Source organism: Pelobates fuscus, chromosome 13, assembly GCF_036172605.1.
Source record: "Pelobates fuscus isolate aPelFus1 chromosome 13, aPelFus1.pri, whole genome shotgun sequence".
Classification (NCBI taxonomy): Eukaryota; Metazoa; Chordata; class Amphibia; order Anura; family Pelobatidae; genus Pelobates; species Pelobates fuscus.
This window is the reverse complement of record NC_086329.1, coordinates 1,802,688-1,821,201: the sequence shown is the minus strand read 5'-3', so window position 1 is coordinate 1,821,201 and position 18,514 is coordinate 1,802,688. Positions and strand designations below refer to the sequence as shown.

General features: G+C 45.1%; 1 protein-coding gene and 1 long non-coding RNA gene across 2 annotated transcripts; both read left to right on the top strand.

The window, feature by feature from the left end:
- Nucleotides 1–690: 690 nt before the first annotated feature.
- Nucleotides 691–15,817, top strand: PSMC6 (proteasome 26S subunit, ATPase 6). The gene is made up of 14 exons (XM_063440359.1): nt 691–834; nt 3,775–3,854; nt 3,937–3,976; nt 4,378–4,430; nt 4,884–4,951; nt 5,192–5,306; nt 5,679–5,766; nt 6,966–7,027; nt 7,728–7,851; nt 9,766–9,827; nt 10,538–10,658; nt 10,740–10,820; nt 14,815–14,886; nt 15,381–15,817. Exons 1-14 carry the CDS (start codon nt 708–710, stop codon nt 15,497–15,499), a joined length of 1,212 nt encoding a protein of 403 aa, XP_063296429.1. The 5' UTR covers nt 691–707; the 3' UTR covers nt 15,500–15,817.
- LOC134583449 (uncharacterized) lies at nt 10,827–12,229 on the top strand. Its single transcript, XR_010086317.1, has 3 exons — nt 10,827–11,854; nt 11,930–12,079; nt 12,155–12,229. It is a non-coding gene; the product is annotated as an uncharacterized LOC134583449 (long non-coding RNA).
- Nucleotides 15,818–18,514: the final 2,697 nt, after the last annotated feature.

The following is an 18,514-nucleotide window of genomic DNA, read 5'->3' as shown; positions in this document are numbered from 1 at the left end:
ATGGTTTCCTGGCTCAGGGATGGGGAGGGTAGATGGGTTGCCATGGTTTCCTGGCCCAGGGATGGGGAGGGTAGATGGGTTGCCATGGTTTCCTGGCCCAGGGATGGGGAGGGTAGATGGGTTGCCATGGTTTCCTGGCCCAGGGATGGGGGGTAGAAGGGTTGCCATGGTTTCCTGGCTCAGGGATGGGGAGGGTAGATGGGTTGCCATGGTTTCCTGGCCCAGGGATGGGGAGGGTAGATGGGTTGCCATGGTTTCCTGGCCCAGGGATGGGGAGGGTAGATGGGTTGCCATGGTTTCCTGGCCCAGGGATGGGGAGGGTAGATGGGTTGCCATGGTTTCCTGGCTCAGGGATGGGGAGGGTAGATGGGTTGCCATGGTTTCCTGGCCCAGGGATGGGGGGGGTAGATGGGTTGCCATGGTTTCCTGGCTCAGGGATGGGGAGGGTAGATGGGTTGCCATGGTTTCCTGGCCCAGGGATGGGGAGGGTAGATGGGTTGCCATGGTTTCCTGGCCCAGGGATGGGGAGGGTAGATGGGTTGCCATGGTTTCCTGGCTCAGGGTCTCCCAGTGAGTGAGCAGCAGGTGCAGTACCGCCGGCCGGCAGTGGTGGCGCTGTGACGCGAGCTGTGCATTGTTGGCCGCAGGGCCGCTCTGGCAGAGTATTTATGGCGGACTCGCTGGTGTTGGGTCCTCCCCCGGCGGACATGGCCCTTCCCGGCATTCCCTACGAGCAGCGGCTTCTCATCATGGCGGACCCCCGGGAGAAGGCTCTGCAGGACTACAGGAAGAAACTGCTGGAGCACAAGGAGATCGACGGGCGGCTCAAGGAGTGTGAGTGGGGGAGGGGGAGGGCTAGCGAGAGGGGGCCGGGGGGGGAGAGAGAGGGCCGGGGGGTCCAAACCGGGGAGCAAATAGGCAAATAGGGAAATAGGCTGTGTCATGGCGGCCTGGGAGAGAGCTCCACCGACACAGAGCTCCACCGTCACCATCACAGAGCTCCACCGACACCATCACAGAGCTCCACCATCACAGAGCTCCACCATCACAGAGCTCCACCATCACAGAGCTCCACCATCACAGAGCTCCACCATCACAGAGCTCCACCGACACAGAGCTCCACCGACACAGAGCTCCACCATCACAGAGCTCCACCATCACAGAGCTCCACCATCACCAAGCTCCACCGACACCATCACAGAGCTCCACCATCACAGAGCTCCACCATCACAGAGCTCCACCATCACAGAGCTCCACCATCACAGAGCTCCACCATCACAGAGCTCCACCATCACAGAGCTCCACCGACACAGAGCTCCACCGACACAGAGCTCCACCATCACAGAGCTCCACCATCACAGAGCTCCACCATCACCAAGCTCCACCGACACCATCACAGAGCTCCACCATCACAGAGCTCCACCATCACAGAGCTCCACCATCACAGAGCTCCACCATCACCGAGCTCCACCATCACCGAGCTCCACCATCACCATCACATAGCTCCACTGTCAGCCAAGAGCTCCATTATTATTAGCCCAGAGCTCCACTGTCGTCATCCCACTACCCGGGAGCACCACTATCAGCCCTGTCATACCACAGCCTGAGAAGATTTAACAAGGAACTGGCACTTATCTAGAATTTACATAACTGAAGCTTAAAGGGACTCTATAGTCACCAGAACAACTACAGCTTATTGAATTTGTTCTGGTGAGTAGAATCGTTCCCTTCGGGCTTCTTGCTGTAAACACTGTCTTTTCAGAGAAAATGCAGTGTTTACATTACAGCTTAGTGATAACTTCACTGGCCACTCCTCAGATGGCTGTTAGAGATCCTTCCTGGGTCATGGCTGCCTAAAATGCATCCAAGCATGCAGTATCTCCTCCCTCTGCATGCAGACACTGAACTTTCCTCATAGAGATTCATTGATTCAATTCATCTCTATGAGGAGATGCTGATTGGCCAGGGCTGTGTTTAAATCATGCTGGCTCTGCCTCTGATCTGCCTCCTTGTCAGTCTCAGCCAATCCCATGGGGAAGCATTGTGACTGGATTAAGCTACCACTTCTGATGATGTCAGACTGCTTGTTTGTTTGAGTGAAACAACATGCAGAGTTACAGCTTCTGGCTTGAATACATGTAAGATTTTGCTATATTTTTGGAGGCATATAGGGTCTGGAATACATGTTTGTGTTCCTGACCCTATAGTGATCCTTAAACCAACACGCCTTACTCCCCTACAGAAAATGGTATCTCCTACATCATTGGGGCAATAAGGTCCAACGCGATAGCTGCTGATTGCAGTGGCCCAGGCCGCTCTAGTAGTCTCACCCTCTAATATTTATTGAGGACCCACTACCTAGGGTCAATGGCGAATAAAAATCGGATGTCCTTCAAGTGATATCTAATACGCTTCAGTAAATAGACCATACTAGTCTTTCTTTGAACAATTGGCTAACGTACAAATCCTTTTCTCTTCTGTACCCTCTCCCTTTATTTTGTTTAAAAAAAATCTATAAAAACTTTTCAAATGGGGAAAAAAAAAATCACCAATTATCTCAAACTTTTTTTTTTCATGAAAAGTTGCATTTACTATTAGTTTTACTTTAGTCTAGTAAATAAAATAATAATCCAGTTCAGACAAGGCACATCGGCATATATTGCAAATGTATAGAAAAATGGTTTCATTCCAGTGGGCGGAGCTTGTAACAATGACTGACAGGAGCTAAGATGGAGGCGGCTCTCTCTATACTGACTGCCAGGTGTAAAGGGCGGAGCTTATAACAATGATTGACAGGGAGCTAAGATGGAGGCGGCTCTCTCTATACTGACTGCCAGGTGTAAAGGGCGGAGCTTATAACAATGATTGACAGGGAGCCAAGATGGAGGTGGCTCTCTCTATACTGACTGCCAGGTGTAAAGGGTGGAGCTTGTAACAATGATTGACAGGCGGCTAAGATGGAGGTGGCTCTCTCTATACTGACTGCCAGGTGTAAAGGGCGGAGCTTATAACAATGACTGACAGGGAGCTAAGATGGAGGTGGCTCTCTCTATGCTGACTGCCAGGTGTAATGGGCGGAGCTTATAACAATGATTGACAGGGAGGTAAGATGGAGGTGGCTCTCTATACTGACTGCCAGGTGTAAAGGGCGGAGCTTATAACAATGATTGACAGGGCGCTAAGATGGAGGCGGCTCTCTCTATACTGACTGCCAGGTGTAAAGGGTGGAGCTTAGAACAATGATTGACAGGGAGCTAAGATGGAGGTGGCTCTCTCTATACTGACTGCCAGGTGTAATGGGCGGAGCTTATAACAATGATTGACAGGGAGCTAAGATGGAGGTGGCTCTCTCTATACTGACTGCCAGGTGTAAAGGGTGGAGCTTAGAACAATGATTGACAGGGAGCTAAGCTAAAAGGTAGGTTTCCAGTTACAGGATAGAGAGTTGTGGATTTTACATTTTGCTTCATTTTTCACATCTCACAATGATTTTATTTACAGCAGTAAGTAAACATAATATTAAAATACTCAGAAAGTTTTGATTTAAAATCCGATCTTATTGCGTTTCCTCAGTGAGAGGCCTTTCCGACCCCCGGACTTTATTTGGTTGCCTAATATCACCAAATGGTTAATCCTGCTCTGATTCTGCGAGCTGGTGTGTGTGTTCCGCTTAGCATAGATCGAGCCATGCCCATATATTGCTACTATTAACAGCTGGCTAGAATGGGGTTATTGTTAACAATACGTACATTGATTTATTGATTTATTTTGTAGTGCGTGAACAACTGAAGGAGCTAACAAAACAGTATGAGAAATCTGAAAATGACCTGAAGGCTCTGCAAAGTGTGGGGCAGGTATGATTCTGAGTGATTGAAGATTCCCATTATCCAGCTGTGCGCACTGACTAAATTCACATTGCTTTTATTCTGCTTTTAGATTGTTGGAGAAGTTCTCAAACAACTGACAGAGGAAAAATGTAAGTATATAAAAAATGATTACATATTCACTTAACAGCAAGGGATGTAAAACAGTTAGAGTAACTAAACTGGTAAAACGGAGTGTGTGATGTCAGTCTCTCTGTTCCTATACTACCTAGCCAGCATTAGCAGCGTTGGTCATGACCCCATGCTGTGATTGCTATGCTGGAAGAGTAGAAGGATTGCTTTCCCTGGTCAATCAATTCTTCAGTATATAGACATACAATTGGCAGGTGGGAGTTTTAAATGGTGTTTTCCCTTCATCTAGCCATGCGGTATGTGTGTTTATATAATAACAGTATATGTGTTCTTTAAAAAGCCTAGCATACGTTCTAAATGGCAAAACCAGTAACCTTTAAAAAAAATGAATTCTATATATTTGTATTTTCTTTTTTACCAGTTATTGTAAAAGCTACAAATGGACCAAGATATGTTGTTGGCTGTCGTCGACAGGTAACCTTAATTTAAAATATTTTTTCAAAATAATATCAACATTTAAACAAATTCTGCTAACTTGTCCAAAATGCCAGTTTTGACCATTACTTTCAATACCTGCATTATCCATCCTGAAGGGGATCTTCCAGATATCTACTCTAATACTCAGAGAATGTGTAACTGAAGCCAGTCTCGAGGAATTCATTGATTAGAAGGATAAACTTGGAAATGGTTTTATGTCTGAAGCCAAAATGGACGTTTTCCACTTCAAACCATCTTATTCTTCTATCGTTTGAAATGGTTACACCATTTTGGCATTAACTCATTTTCTCGGTGTATGCTTGTAAAATAAATATATATATTCTTATAGAACATTGACATACAGGGAGTGGGAAGCGCTTTCAGTAACTGTAATGTAGCTGCAATACAACATGTCTGTATATTGTTTTCTGATTGTTTATTTTTGTTCAGCTGGATAAAAGTAAGCTGAAGCCGGGGACTCGAGTAGCCTTGGACATGACGACACTGACTATCATGCGGTAAGTGTTGGGTGGAATTTATTGGATATCTGATGTTTGTTTAGGAGGTAGCCTGGTCGTGCCATGTACTTCTTCCTACAAGCAGTGAGAGGCATTTGCTATGTGTATTGCAAGACTCCTTCTCTCCGTCTCTCTCTCTAGCCTGTCTTTGTCAGCCTGTAGAGTCTATGCAGCTTGGAATATAATCTACTTTTGCAGGCCAACTGATTATTCCCAATGTTTATTTCGCCCCACCTGCAGTTATTTACCACGAGAAGTGGATCCTCTGGTGTACAACATGTCTCATGAGGACCCGGGAGATGTGTCCTACTCGGAGATTGGAGGGCTTTCTGAACAAATCAGAGAGCTTAGAGAGGTATTGTTTTAAGGAATTTTCTGGAAAACCAGAACTCTACGTTTCAAAGACAATCCCAAAACCTCATTGAGGAAGCTCTTAAAATAAATGCCAAATCATTACTTCACTTCCTTTCATTGGAATCCATTGTTTAATGCGTATCTTATTGTTCTTTGCTAAATGTGAAATATAGTTGGTATTTCTAAGTTATGAAATCTATGTATTCCTTAAAGAGATGCTGGATTAGCGGTAATAATGGCAAAAGTATTGGGTTGTTGTTTTTTTTTTTTTTTTTTTTTTTTGGTGTGTTCCAATATATAACAGTATTTTTTGAGGAAATATTCCTAGGGAGAATTCTCTAACCCTTTCTGTAATAAACTTTTGTATTTACAGGTCATTGAACTCCCCCTCACAAACCCAGAGCTGTTTCAGCGTGTTGGAATAATCCCTCCAAAGGGCTGTCTGCTGTATGGCCCACCAGGTCTAGATCCTTTTTATATATTTATTTTTCCATGCACTCGCTAAGCATTAAAACAACTTTAGTTTAAAGGACACTGTAGACACCTATACCACTTCAGCTCGTTGAAGTGGTCTGGGTGCTGTGACCCTTTTGCACTAGGTGCTGCAATGTTAAACATTGCAGTTCCAGAGAATATTTACATTGCAGGTCTAAGTCTGCCCTCTGTGGCTGACTACCAGAGAGCCACTAGAGGGCTTCCGGAGTCCAAACAGACTTTTCATTCATTATCTGACGCTGGACATCCTCATGGACCTCCAGCGTCAGATTTTCCCCATAGGAAAGCATTGAATAAGGTCTAATGTGCGCGTGGCTATTAACCCCTTCAGCCCTGAGGGATGGGGGCAATCCAGGAGCCTTTAGTGCCAGGCAAACGGGTTTGTTTTCCTGGCACTACAGGATCCCTTTAATGAAGTTGTATTAGAGTATAGATCATGCCCCTCCAGTCCCGCTGCTCAATTCTCTATTTAGTAGTTAAATCACTTGTTATGCATCACTTGCCACAGTGTTTCAGAAAGTGTAGGAAGGCTGTGCGAGTTTCAGTCAGGGGAGGTGTGACTAGGGCTGCATAAACAGTGATTTCACTTCTAAATGGCAGTGAGACTGCAGGGGCATGATCTATACCTAACAAAAAGCTTCAATAAAAGGTTGTGTTGGTGTCAATCATAATTTAGATGCCAAAGGTGCAATACAAATAGACTTTATGGTGACAAAACACGTGACATGTCAGATTCACAACTTCAGCTTTAGATAAAAGTATGAGGAAAATACAGGGTGGGGTTGTTTAGTTTTCAAAACATTAATAAAGGTCTTTTCTGATTTTATTATTTTTTTAAGCACGCAGTAGAAGGTTGCTGCTTTGTATGAATAGAAACGTTGTCTCTTTGTGTATGGGAGTGCATTGCAGTTGTGGCACAGCCTAGCATCGAAAGCAATCTCGATAGCTTATAACTCCCATCCTGCAGGGTATCATTGGGCATTGAGCATGTAGCTACGAAATATGCATTCTGTACTTCTGTTCTGCTTTTCAATTATAATTTGCTAGAGTGACAGACGGAGGAACCGAGAGCCATCAGAAAGGAAGAGAAACCTCTGTAAAATGTCACCATAGTGCTCCTGCCATTAAAAATGCCCTGCTTGTAAATGTGCTCTGTTCTTTCTAGGTACTGGGAAAACTCTTTTAGCGAGAGCTGTTGCCAGCCAGCTGGACTGCAATTTCTTAAAGGTGAGTTTTTTGGTTTTTTTTTGTATTTTGTTAATGTCAGTAGAGGAGCATTATTGATCTGTGTGGCACTAAAACTACATATGAAATTACAAAGTGATCTCTGCAATATGAGCGCTTCATTCCCTCGTGTGTAACATGATATACTTAAATTGGCTACCACGCTATGTGTCTCTTCCTGACTACACACAGCATCACAAATCGAAAACCAAGCACTGTGTGCCCAAAACTACTACCAGTGCATGTAGTGGGTAACCCTTAGCCTTATGAGTTATGGGATTGGTATGCAGTGAGAAACTATACAGGGTAAAGAGACTATATGATGCAATCTAGTCTGTAATTCTACAAACTCACAAAGTATTGAGCCAGATAGGACCGGCTCAGGTGACACATACCTTTACTGTCTTTATACAAATGAAGTCAGGAAAAACGACACAAAAATAGACAAAGGCAGTGGCTTCCTGGTGAAGTATGTCCAATATATGAACCTGCTCACCGTTTCTACTCCTGGCTCTAGGTATGTCACGTTAGGGGCCACTGCCCTTACTTGGATAGGAACAGATTTCAAAGTTGCAGCTCACCAGACAAAACTACACATGAGGTTATCTCCTCAGAAAGGCATCAGACCTGTCATCCAACATGGAAACTTAGGAAACATCCTGCTGATCCTATTCATTGACTGACTGATTTTCTTCTGTTCTAGGTGGTATCTAGTTCTATCGTAGATAAATACATTGGTGAGAGCGCTCGTCTCATTAGAGAGATGTTCAACTATGCCAGAGACCACCAGCCGTGTATCATTTTTATGGATGAAATTGATGCCATAGGTAAGAACCTTTTACATATATCTATCCTTTTTTCAAGACTTGTGCTGCTAGCCAGGCCTTAAGTTACTTGCCACTACAAGCCAAGAGGGTCCATGACTCCTTACTGGTGAGTTTTCTGACTAGCCAAGCTCCTTAGAAGTGATATAAATACACTGATCCTACATATCGTGTCTTGCAATTTGTAAACATTGAATCGGTTGTTGAGCCATTCCTATCCCTATTGAAAGAGACTCTTCTGAGGTTCCATGAGTTTGTAGCGAAGGCCTTTCTAACCCTTTTGCTGTGTGTTTCCCTTACTCTTTATATCCGTAAAGGACACAGGATTTGCTGCTAATATCATAAAGGCAGGGTTTAAATCGGAAGTCATATACTACAAGAAATACCAAGCCTTTGCTAAATGTGACCTAGATTATAACGTTAATGATCACAGATTCTAAAACCTCTACACAAAAATAATCTAGTGGTAGAAAGTAATTGGTATTTTATCACCAGTTATATTTAGTTTTTCGTGTTTCATTTCCCTGAGTAATTTCTGATAGTTTCTCCCTTTACTGGATTCTGCTACTGCCCCTGGGTACAGTAACACATCCTATGTAGACATTTGCCAGATTGTATGGGCAAATTGCAAGTGACATTTTGTTTTCAAATGTACTTTTTTAATTTTAGTTTTATGAGCCCATTTCAATTTGGGAGAAAAGGTTCTCATTTGGGGCACAAGGGCACCTTACCTCCCATTATACTACACATCTGCAAAATAACATTGGACTTTCTAAAGGGACACTATAGTCACCTGAACAACTTTATCTTAATGAAGCCGTTTTGGTGTATAGAACATGCCCCTGCAGCCTCACTGCTCAATCCTCTGCCATTTAGGAGTTAAATCCCTTTGTTTATGAACCCTAGTCACACCTCCCTGCATGTGACTTGCACGGCCTTCCATAAACACTTCCTGTAAAGAGAGCCCTATTTAGGCTTTCTTTATTGCAAGTTCTGTTTAATTAAAGATTTTCTTATCCCCTGCAATGTTAATAGCTTGCTAGACCATGCAAGAGCCTCCTGTATGTGATTAAAGTTCAATTTAGAGATTGAGATACAATTATTTAAGGTAAATTACATCTGTTTGAAAGTGAAACCAGTTGTTGTTTTTTCATGCAGGCTCTGTCAATCATAGCCGGGGAGGTGTGGCTAGGGCTGCATAAACAGAAACAAAGTGATTTAACTCCTAAATGACAGTGAATTGAGCAGTGAAATTGCAGGGGAATGATCTATATACTAAAACTGCTTCATTTAGCTAAAGTAATTTAGATGACTATAGTGTTCCTTTAATATGAGGCTAATTTCTGATGAATGTGTTGTCTCTCCAAAGATGCTATTTAGTGAAGTATTACATATGAATGAACTAGTGACTGCACTCTGTTAGCCAGCCTCTTCGTTAATTCAATAATGTGGAATTCAAAAATCTGCAATTTGAGCTCTCCAAACAGGTGATACTGCAGTCTTTAATGCAATAATGTTATTCTTTGCTGTGGGCCACTGTTTGGTGAAGGAACTCTGCCACCATACTGGGCAACTTAAAATGTCACCCATAACGCTTCTCTACAGAGCAGATTGTCTACAGGCTGTGTGATTGCTGTCAACTACGGCACGTAATCTTTGTTCTTGGCTTGCAAAGAGTCGCTCAGCCTTGGGACCAGCCTAGTCAACAACAAAGTGTTAGGGGTAGCAATTTGGGCATTTAAACTGGTCTTCATACCCTATATGTTCTGTCTCTAACAGACCTCATCCATCACAAAGGTGTTAAGTTGGCTTCCTCCTTATTGGCACCTTAACTGCACAACACATAACATTGTAATCTACAAAGCCGTCCTAATAACAAAAGTTGCTTAACTGTGGACTACATTTACTGTATTTTAGGTGGCCGTCGTTTTTCTGAAGGCACGTCAGCTGATAGAGAAATCCAGAGAACTCTGATGGAGGTAATTCTTAGCTAATGTGTTTCTGAAAACCTTGCTTCACTTAATGATTGCAAAGAGGGAAGGATTTTTTTCCTTTGTGTGATCCCTGGGACTGTCTTTAGTCCAACAAAGAAATATACAGCATGTCCCTCTAATGCAGGGCTGTCCAACCTGCGGCCCCCCCAGATGTTTGCTGAACTACAACTCCCATGATTCCCTGGCTATCTGTTTCATTGAGTTCAGCAAATCTAGTTGTAGTTCAGCAAAATCTGCCTCAGGTTGGACAGCCTTGCTCTAATGTAATGATTGCTGTAAACTCTGTCCTATTATGTTATAAAACACTTTCAGGCTTAGACTGGAGGTAGTGGATCTATCAGGTGTTGTAAGCAGAGCAGGTTTTCAAAGCTGCAACAACTCTGCAGAACTAATGTTTGCCAGCTCTGGCAAGTGACAAGTCATGTCCAAATTGGCATCTGAGGGTTGTTCTTTTACCTAATATCTAGATGTTGTCTTTTTTTTCTTTATTTTTTCTTTCCTTTTTATAGAGAGCCAGTGTTTTCTGTTTTCTCGTATCTAAATATTGCTGTTTTTATGGGTAGAACTCCCAACAGTTGTTGTGTCTGTTGGGGTCTTGCAGGGAGTTATGGGAGCTTTTAGTTTGTGAACGAAGGATGTGCCAAGGATAGACCTCTGTTTTAGAAACATCTAAACTGCTTTTTCTGAACCTCTAGTTGCTGAATCAGATGGATGGTTTCGACACGTTGCATAGAGTAAAAATGATTATGGCCACAAACCGACCCGACACGTTGGATCCGGCCTTGCTGCGTCCTGGGAGACTGGACAGAAAAATTCGTACGTCTAGAACCAGCACTTTCTTGGAGTGATTTTTACTTTTCTTCCTCTTGACTAATATTTGCTGCTTTTTGTCCCCAGATATTGAGCTACCTAACGAGCAAGCACGGTTAGATATTCTGAAGATACACGCTGGCCCAATTACAAAGCACGGGGAAATAGGTAAATCCTTAACAATCGATGTATCGCTAGTGCCGTGAGTAAAGTTAGATGGGGATTCTCAATCATATTAATGTACCTGACAAACATCATGCATGGGGATTTTGGATTTTACAACCATTTAAACCGCAAGGGAAACTATTTTAAGGGCTTCCATCTTGTCTCCTGAACGTGGGCAGCTGTACTTGGTCGTCGAGTGCCTGGAACTCTTTTCGGTTTGGCACTCGCGTGAATGCCGGTAAACCTTAGACTACTGCCCGTCCCATTTCCCGACCACCTACCCACCTACACGAACAACGTTCGGGAGATATAAACTACCGAACAATAAAGAGATTCCCTTGTATGGGAAGAACCCTACGAATAGAGACCGGCCAGAGCACCAATTTCCCTGGAACTGTCTTGGGCTAGCGCCTCGCGTCTGGCCCTTCAAAACTTTACCACAATGCCATTCCCGTTCTGCCAAACCGATCTGAGTGATTCTTGGATATGTTGGACAGCCAGCTTGGGGCTGTTGGGGAATGTACTTTTCGTGGGGTTCTGGGGTATGGTTAGGGTACTTTGGGGTACAGGCTATTTTGTTGCATGTTCTGTACCTATCTCTCAGGCACAGATGATCCTAGGATTGAAAACCCTGCATTATTGAATGTGAAACCCCTTGCCGGGACTAGGTATAAAAGCCGTGTATGTGAAAAAACAGTTGTACTCCCAGAACTGTGTATCATCCGGTTGCTGGGGAGGAGGTGTTCTACTTGTTCCTGACTGTACTTTGGTGTAACCAGCGGAGTAGAGTCCCTGTTAAGACTAGAGCTCTGCTACAAGTATTATGTTTAACTCCTAAATTTCAAAGAATTAAGCGGTGAGACTGCAGGAGTGGAAGCTATACACACCAAAACCACTTTACTAAGCTAAAGTTTCTTTGGTGCTTAGAGTAGGTTCCCTTTAAATTCTTAGCAGTGTTTAAAATGTATCTAGTTCTGTGGCCGGTTAGTATTCTCTTGGTTATTTGAGACGTGTGTCCTGGGGATACGATGTGCGAGGTGTATCTAGTTCTGTGGCCGGTTAGTACTATCCTGGTAATTTGAGGCGTGTGTCCTGGGTATACGATGTGCGAGGTGTATCTAGTTCTGTGGCCGGTTAGTACTATCCTGGTTATTTGAGACGTGTTTCCTGGGGTTACGATGTGTGAGATGTATCTAGTTCTGTGGCCGGTTAGTATTATCCTGTTTATTTGAGACGTGTGTCCTGGGGATACGATGTGCGAGGTGTATCTAGTTCTGTGGCCGGTTAGTACTATCCTGGTAATTTGAGGCGTGTGTCCTGGGTATACGATGTGCGAGGTGTATCTAGTTCTGTGGCCGGTTAGTACTATCCTGGTTATTTGAGACGTGTTTCCTGGGGTTACGATGTGTGAGATGTATCTAGTTCTGTGGCCGGTTAGTATTATCCTGTTTATTTGAGACGTGTGTCCTGGGGATACGATGTGCGAGGTGTATCTAGTTCTGTGGCCGGTTAGTACTATCCTGGTAATTTGAGGCGTGTGTCCTGGGTATACGATGTGCGAGGTGTATCTAGTTCTGTGGCCGGTTAGTACTATCCTGGTTATTTGAGACGTGTTTCCTGGGGTTACGATGTGTGAGATGTATCTAGTTCTGTGGCCGGTTAGTACTATCCCGGTTATTTGAGACGTGTTTCCTGGGGTTACGATGTGTGAGATGTATCTAGTTCTGTGGCCGGTTAGTACTATCCCGATTATTTGAGACGTGTTTCCTGGGGTTACGATGTGTGTGATGTATCTAGTTCTGTGGCCGGTTAGTACTATCCTGGTAATTTGAGGCGTGTGTCCTGGGTATACGATGTGCGAGGTGTATCTAGTTCTGTGGCCGGTTAGTACTATCCCGGTTATTTGAGACGTGTTTCCTGGGGTTACGATGTGCGAGGTGTATCTAGTTCTGTGGCCGGTTAGTACTATCCCGGTTATTTGAGACGTGTTTCCTGGGGTTACGATGTGTGAGATGTATCTAGTTCTGTGGCCGGTTAGTACTATCCTGGTAATTTGAGGCGTGTTTCCTGGGGTTACGATGTGCGAGGTGTATCTAGTTCTGTGGCCGGTTAGTACTATCCCGGTTATTTGAGACGTGTTTCCTGGGGTTACGATGTGCGAGGTGTATCTAGTTCTGTGGCCGGTTAGTACTATCCCGGTTATTTGAGACGTGTTTCCTGGGGTTACGATGTGTGAGATGTATCTAGTTCTGTGGCCGGTTAGTACTATCCTGGTAATTTGAGGCGTGTTTCCTGGGGTTACGATGTGCGAGGTGTATCTAGTTCTGTGGCCGGTTAGTACTATCCCGGTTATTTGAGACGTGTGTCCTGGGGATACGATGTGCGAGGTGTATCTAGTTCTGTGGCCGGTTAGTACTATCCTGGTAATTTGAGGCGTGTGTCCTGGGTATACGATGTGCGAGGTGTATCTAGTTCTGTGGCCGGTTAGTACTATCCTGGTTATTTGAGACGTGTTTCCTGGGGTTACGATGTGTGAGATGTATCTAGTTCTGTGGCCGGTTAGTACTATCCCGGTTATTTGAGACGTGTTTCCTGGGGTTACGATGTGTGAGATGTATCTAGTTCTGTGGCCGGTTAGTACTATCCCGGTTATTTGAGACGTGTTTCCTGGGGTTACGATGTGTGAGATGTATCTAGTTCTGTGGCCGGTTAGTACTATCCTGGTAATTTGAGGCGTGTTTCCTGGGGTTACGATGTGCGAGGTGTATCTAGTTCTGTGGCCGGTTAGTACTATCCTGGTTATTTGAGACGTGTTTCCTGGGGTTACGATGTGTGAGATGTATCTAGTTCTGTGGCCGGTTAGTACTATCCCGGTTATTTGAGACGTGTTTCCTGGGGTTACGATGTGTGAGATGTATCTAGTTCTGTGGCCGGTTAGTACTATCCTGGTAATTTGAGGCGTGTTTCCTGGGGTTACGATGTGCGAGGTGTATCTAGTTCTGTGGCCGGTTAGTACTATCCCGGTTATTTGAGACGTGTTTCCTGGGGTTACGATGTGCGAGGTGTATCTAGTTCTGTGGCCGGTTAGTACTATCCCGGTTATTTGAGACGTGTTTCCTGGGGTTACGATGTGTGAGATGTATCTAGTTCTGTGGCCGGTTAGTACTATCCTGGTAATTTGAGGCGTGTTTCCTGGGGTTACGATGTGCGAGGTGTATCTAGTTCTGTGGCCGGTTAGTACTATCCCGGTTATTTGAGACGTGTGTCCTGGGGATACGATGTGCGAGGTGTATCTAGTTCTGTGGCCGGTTAGTACTATCCTGGTAATTTGAGGCGTGTGTCCTGGGTATACGATGTGCGAGGTGTATCTAGTTCTGTGGCCGGTTAGTACTATCCTGGTTATTTGAGACGTGTTTCCTGGGGTTACGATGTGTGAGATGTATCTAGTTCTGTGGCCGGTTAGTACTATCCCGGTTATTTGAGACGTGTTTCCTGGGGTTACGATGTGTGAGATGTATCTAGTTCTGTGGCCGGTTAGTACTATCCCGGTTATTTGAGACGTGTTTCCTGGGGTTACGATGTGTGAGATGTATCTAGTTCTGTGGCCGGTTAGTACTATCCCGGTTATTTGAGACGTGTTTCCTGGGGTTACGATGTGTGAGATGTATCTAGTTCTGTGGCCGGTTAGTACTATCCCGGTTATTTGAGACGTGTTTCCTGGGGTTACGATGTGTGAGATGTATCTAGTTCTGTGGCCGGTTAGTATTCTCTTGGTTATTTGAGACGTGTGTCCTGGGTATACGATGTGCGAGGTGTATCTAGTTCTGTGGCCGGTTAGTACTATCCCGGTTATTTGAGACGTGTTTCCTGGGGTTACGATGTGTGAGATGTATCTAGTTCTGTGGCCGGTTAGTACTATCCTGGTTATTTGAGGCACAATAACAAGTGTTGGTATTTCTCCCATTAATGTGTCCTATTACTGTCTTTGCTTATTCAGATTATGAAGCAATTGTGAAGCTTTCCGATGGCTTTAATGGAGCGGATCTAAGGAATGTCTGCACTGAGGCTGGTATGGAAACAATTCTTTCACACCCTTAATTGTGTCCTAATTATGGAATCCTTTGTACCTTTTTACAGCTTTGAGTTTACTTTGCTGTGGAAAGGGCATTAAACTGGCTTGCTGTTCAGAGGGGGAACCCTAGTAGTTTATTAACCCCACCGCCTGTCTATTAGAAGTGAATAATCTCCCCCTGTCTATTCAGAGGGGGGATCTCTAGCACTTTATTGACCCCCCCCTGTCTATTATTTCATGAAGTACCTGTAAGCCCCAACCTTTCCAGACAAATATCCAGCCTACAGAACATTTGTTTTGCATTGAATGGTAACTGCATTGAATGGTAAATGTTAATGAACTGCTACAGCTCCATATAGAGGCTTATAGCTTCACAAAGGCACAAAATACTTCTTATATTGTGTATTGAAACCTATGACAAGCTGACTCTTTGAGTTTGGCACTGTTTGTGGACTGCAGGGTAAGCTAATGGGGTCTCTTCTCTTATACAGGAATGTTCGCCATTCGGGCAGATCATGACTTTGTGGTCCAGGAAGACTTCATGAAAGCCGTGAGGAAGGTTGCAGATTCCAAGAAATTAGAGTCTAAACTTGACTACAAGCCTGTCTAGTAATAATCAGAGACTGCATGGGTGATTGGCTTATGTTAGGGGTTTGGTCTTTATTAAAAGTAAATAGAACTTCAATTTAGTCATTTGATTGTCGTGGAAGATATCTGCTCTCTATTCTAATAATACTGCATTCGCTGCAGTCATGTTGGGCACAACTGTTGTCACTAAGCATTTGTGTATGAAGGTTAGCCTCTGCAATAGTGTAACCTAGCAGATTGTATGAAAGTTACTGTATTACGTAAGAATTTTATATCAATTTGACTTTTTTTTTTTTTCTCTTTCCCCTTTCCAGGGGTAAATAAACACTCTAAAAACTGGGTGCTGTCGTCTTTTTTTTTTTTTTTCTTCTTGGTATCTTGCCATAGTAAATACTTACAGGTGATTTTACAAGATGTGTGTTGTGAAGACTTTTCACTGAGATGCATTGGGATAACCACATAAAGGAGAGTGTCACCCCCAATAAGTAAAATAATGCGTGATTTTGGTGTGGATGTTTCTATTAAATAGACACACTCACACGCTCTCACCTTAAAGGAGCACTATAGGGTCAGGAACACAAACCCACAAACCCTGACCCTATAGACTTAAACACCATTTACTTACCTTTTCCCTCGTGCTGCGCTGGCCCCGCCCCGATCCACATCGGATATCAGCAGAATTAAAAGATTTTGGCCAATGCAATGCTGCATTGGCTGAAATCAGCAAGGAGGTGGGAAAGGGGCGGGGACAGACTCTGGATGAGCCAATCAGCACCTCCTCATAGAGATACATGGAATCAATGCATCTGAGGAAAGTTCAGTGTCCCCATGCAGAGGGTGGAGACACTGAATGTCAGTCACACTGTGCAGCACTGCCCCAGGAAGCACCTGTAGCAGCCATCTGAGGAGTGGCCAGTGGAGGTATCCCTAACCTGTAATGTAATATGTATATGGTTATGCTAGCTCCATGTTTATATTAAAGGCAATCCAAATAGAAGCAAATGAAAGGCCAGCGTACAATAACTGCAGGTTCGATTTTAATCTTTCAATAAAAATGTCCTGCTGTAGTGGTTATGGTGCCAGCAATGCCTTTGTGCCTTCACACAGTAATTGGTCAAACTGCTTTTAGAATGGTTGGTTTGACAGCATATCTGCTTTCATAGTGTCCTTGCAAGAACATCCATTTAGCTCCACTAAGCTAGGCAGATTGGCACTCTGAGAGTGTCGGCTGAGCACTCTGTCTTGTTTCGGATATCACCTGCCAGTCCGCTGCATCGTTTGGGAATGGTATTCTATAAAATATTTCCACTACTTAAAGTGGATCAGTTACTGTATACAAAAGGGTGCCATTTAAATTAACATTCGCCAGCCTTCAATATGAAGGAGTGCTGGATACCTTTCTTTTCGGAAGTCCGCTTAGACCGATGAAAAACTATCCTTCTATACCGCTCTGCCAGTATATATATAGGGATTTTTCTGACCGTGTGCGAAAGTGCTGCGATGTAGCGGGGGAGTTGTCACAGAAAGTATTGTGGGTCCTGCCTGTGACAAATGGATTTCATGCTGGCTGACGGGCAGTGTTTTCCAAAGAATCCAGACTTGTCGTTCAGCAATCCATCTGTCTGACACCATTATCACTGCCAGTCTGTCCATCCCACAGCAGTATGGCTGCCAGGTACAATGCAGAAGGCTTTGTTAGGAAGACCTCGGAGTCTGTCTATATAAAGTTTATCGTCATTGCAGTCCAACACTGTGCAAGACATGTCCTGTTTAGCTTTGTTAGGCTAATGCAGTTATAGAGTCATTCAATTTTTAGAATGGATCCTCAGAGCACAATCTGCCATAATGGCCAGAGGTCAACACTGGTCCTTGGCACGTTGTAATGTAAAACCTACTTCTAACAGCAATGGTGCAATTATTTCATATGATCTGTGTAAATGAATGGCCGGTGGTGGTTTTGGTGGCATTGGGGGAAGGGGACGCAGCAGTTAATTAATATTTTAAGGTTTCCGGTAGAGTATTTGTAGGTTCTGCATGTGTACCGTGGGCAGGAGTGTGAGTATAAAGCAGCTGTGGATAAACGCCAGGTCCATGGTGAAACAGGCACCACAGGAGTGGGTCAGACTACACCGTTACCAGCGCCACAGTCTGCACTCTAACCCCATCCTCCACCCACCCCTCTCTCTGCTATGGGTGAAAATGGCACCGCAGGGGTGGGTCAGACACAGCCAGCAATCTAACCCCATCCTCCACCCGCCCCTCTCTCTGCTATGGGTGAAACGGGCACCGCAGGGGTGGGTCAGACACAGCCAGCGATCTAACCCCATCCTCCACCCGCCCCTCTCTCTGCTATGGGTGAAACGGGCACCGCACGGGTGGGTCAGGCACAGCCAGCAATCTAACCCCATCCTCCACCCGCCCCTCTCTCTGCAATGGGTGAAACGGGCACCGCAGGGGTGGGTCAGACACAGCCAGCAATCTATCCCCATCCTCCACCCGCGCCTCTCTCTGCTACGGGTGAAACGGGCACCGCAGGGGTGGGTCAGACACAGCCAGCAATCTAACCCCATCCTCCACCCGCCCCTCTCTCTGCTATGGGTGAAACGGGCACCGCACGGGCGGGTCAGACACAGCCAGCAATCTAACCCCATCCTCCACCCGCCCCTCTCTCTGCAATGGGTGAAACGGGCACCGCAGGGGTGGGTCAGACACAGCCAGCAATCTATCCCCATCCTCCACCCGCGCCTCTCTCTGCTACGGGTGAAACGGGCACCGCAGGGGTGGGTCAGACACAGCCAGCAATCTAACCCCATCCTCCACCCGCCCCTCTCTCTGCTATGGGTGAAACGGGCACCGCACGGGTGGGTCAGACACAGCCTGCAATCTAACCCCATCCTCCACCCGCCCCTCTCTTTGCTATGGGTGAAACGGGCACCGCAGGGGTGGGTCAGACACAGCCAGCAATCTATCCCCATCCTCCACCCGCGCCTCTCTCTGCTACGGGTGAAACGGGCACCGCAGGGGTGTGTCAGACACA

What these genes read in the sequence shown, in the direction of transcription:
- PSMC6 (XM_063440359.1), top strand. Translation starts at nt 708, where the DNA reads ATGGCCCTTCCCGGCATTCCCTACGAGCAGCGGCTTCTCATCATGGCG. An exon ending in TTGTTGGCTGTCGTCGACAG is followed by an intron (nt 4,431 to 4,883) that starts GTAACCTTAATT and finishes ATTTTTGTTCAG; the next exon opens with CTGGATAAAAGTAAGCTGAA. An exon ending in TCCAGAGAACTCTGATGGAG is followed by an intron (nt 9,828 to 10,537) that starts GTAATTCTTAGC and finishes CTGAACCTCTAG; the next exon opens with TTGCTGAATCAGATGGATGG.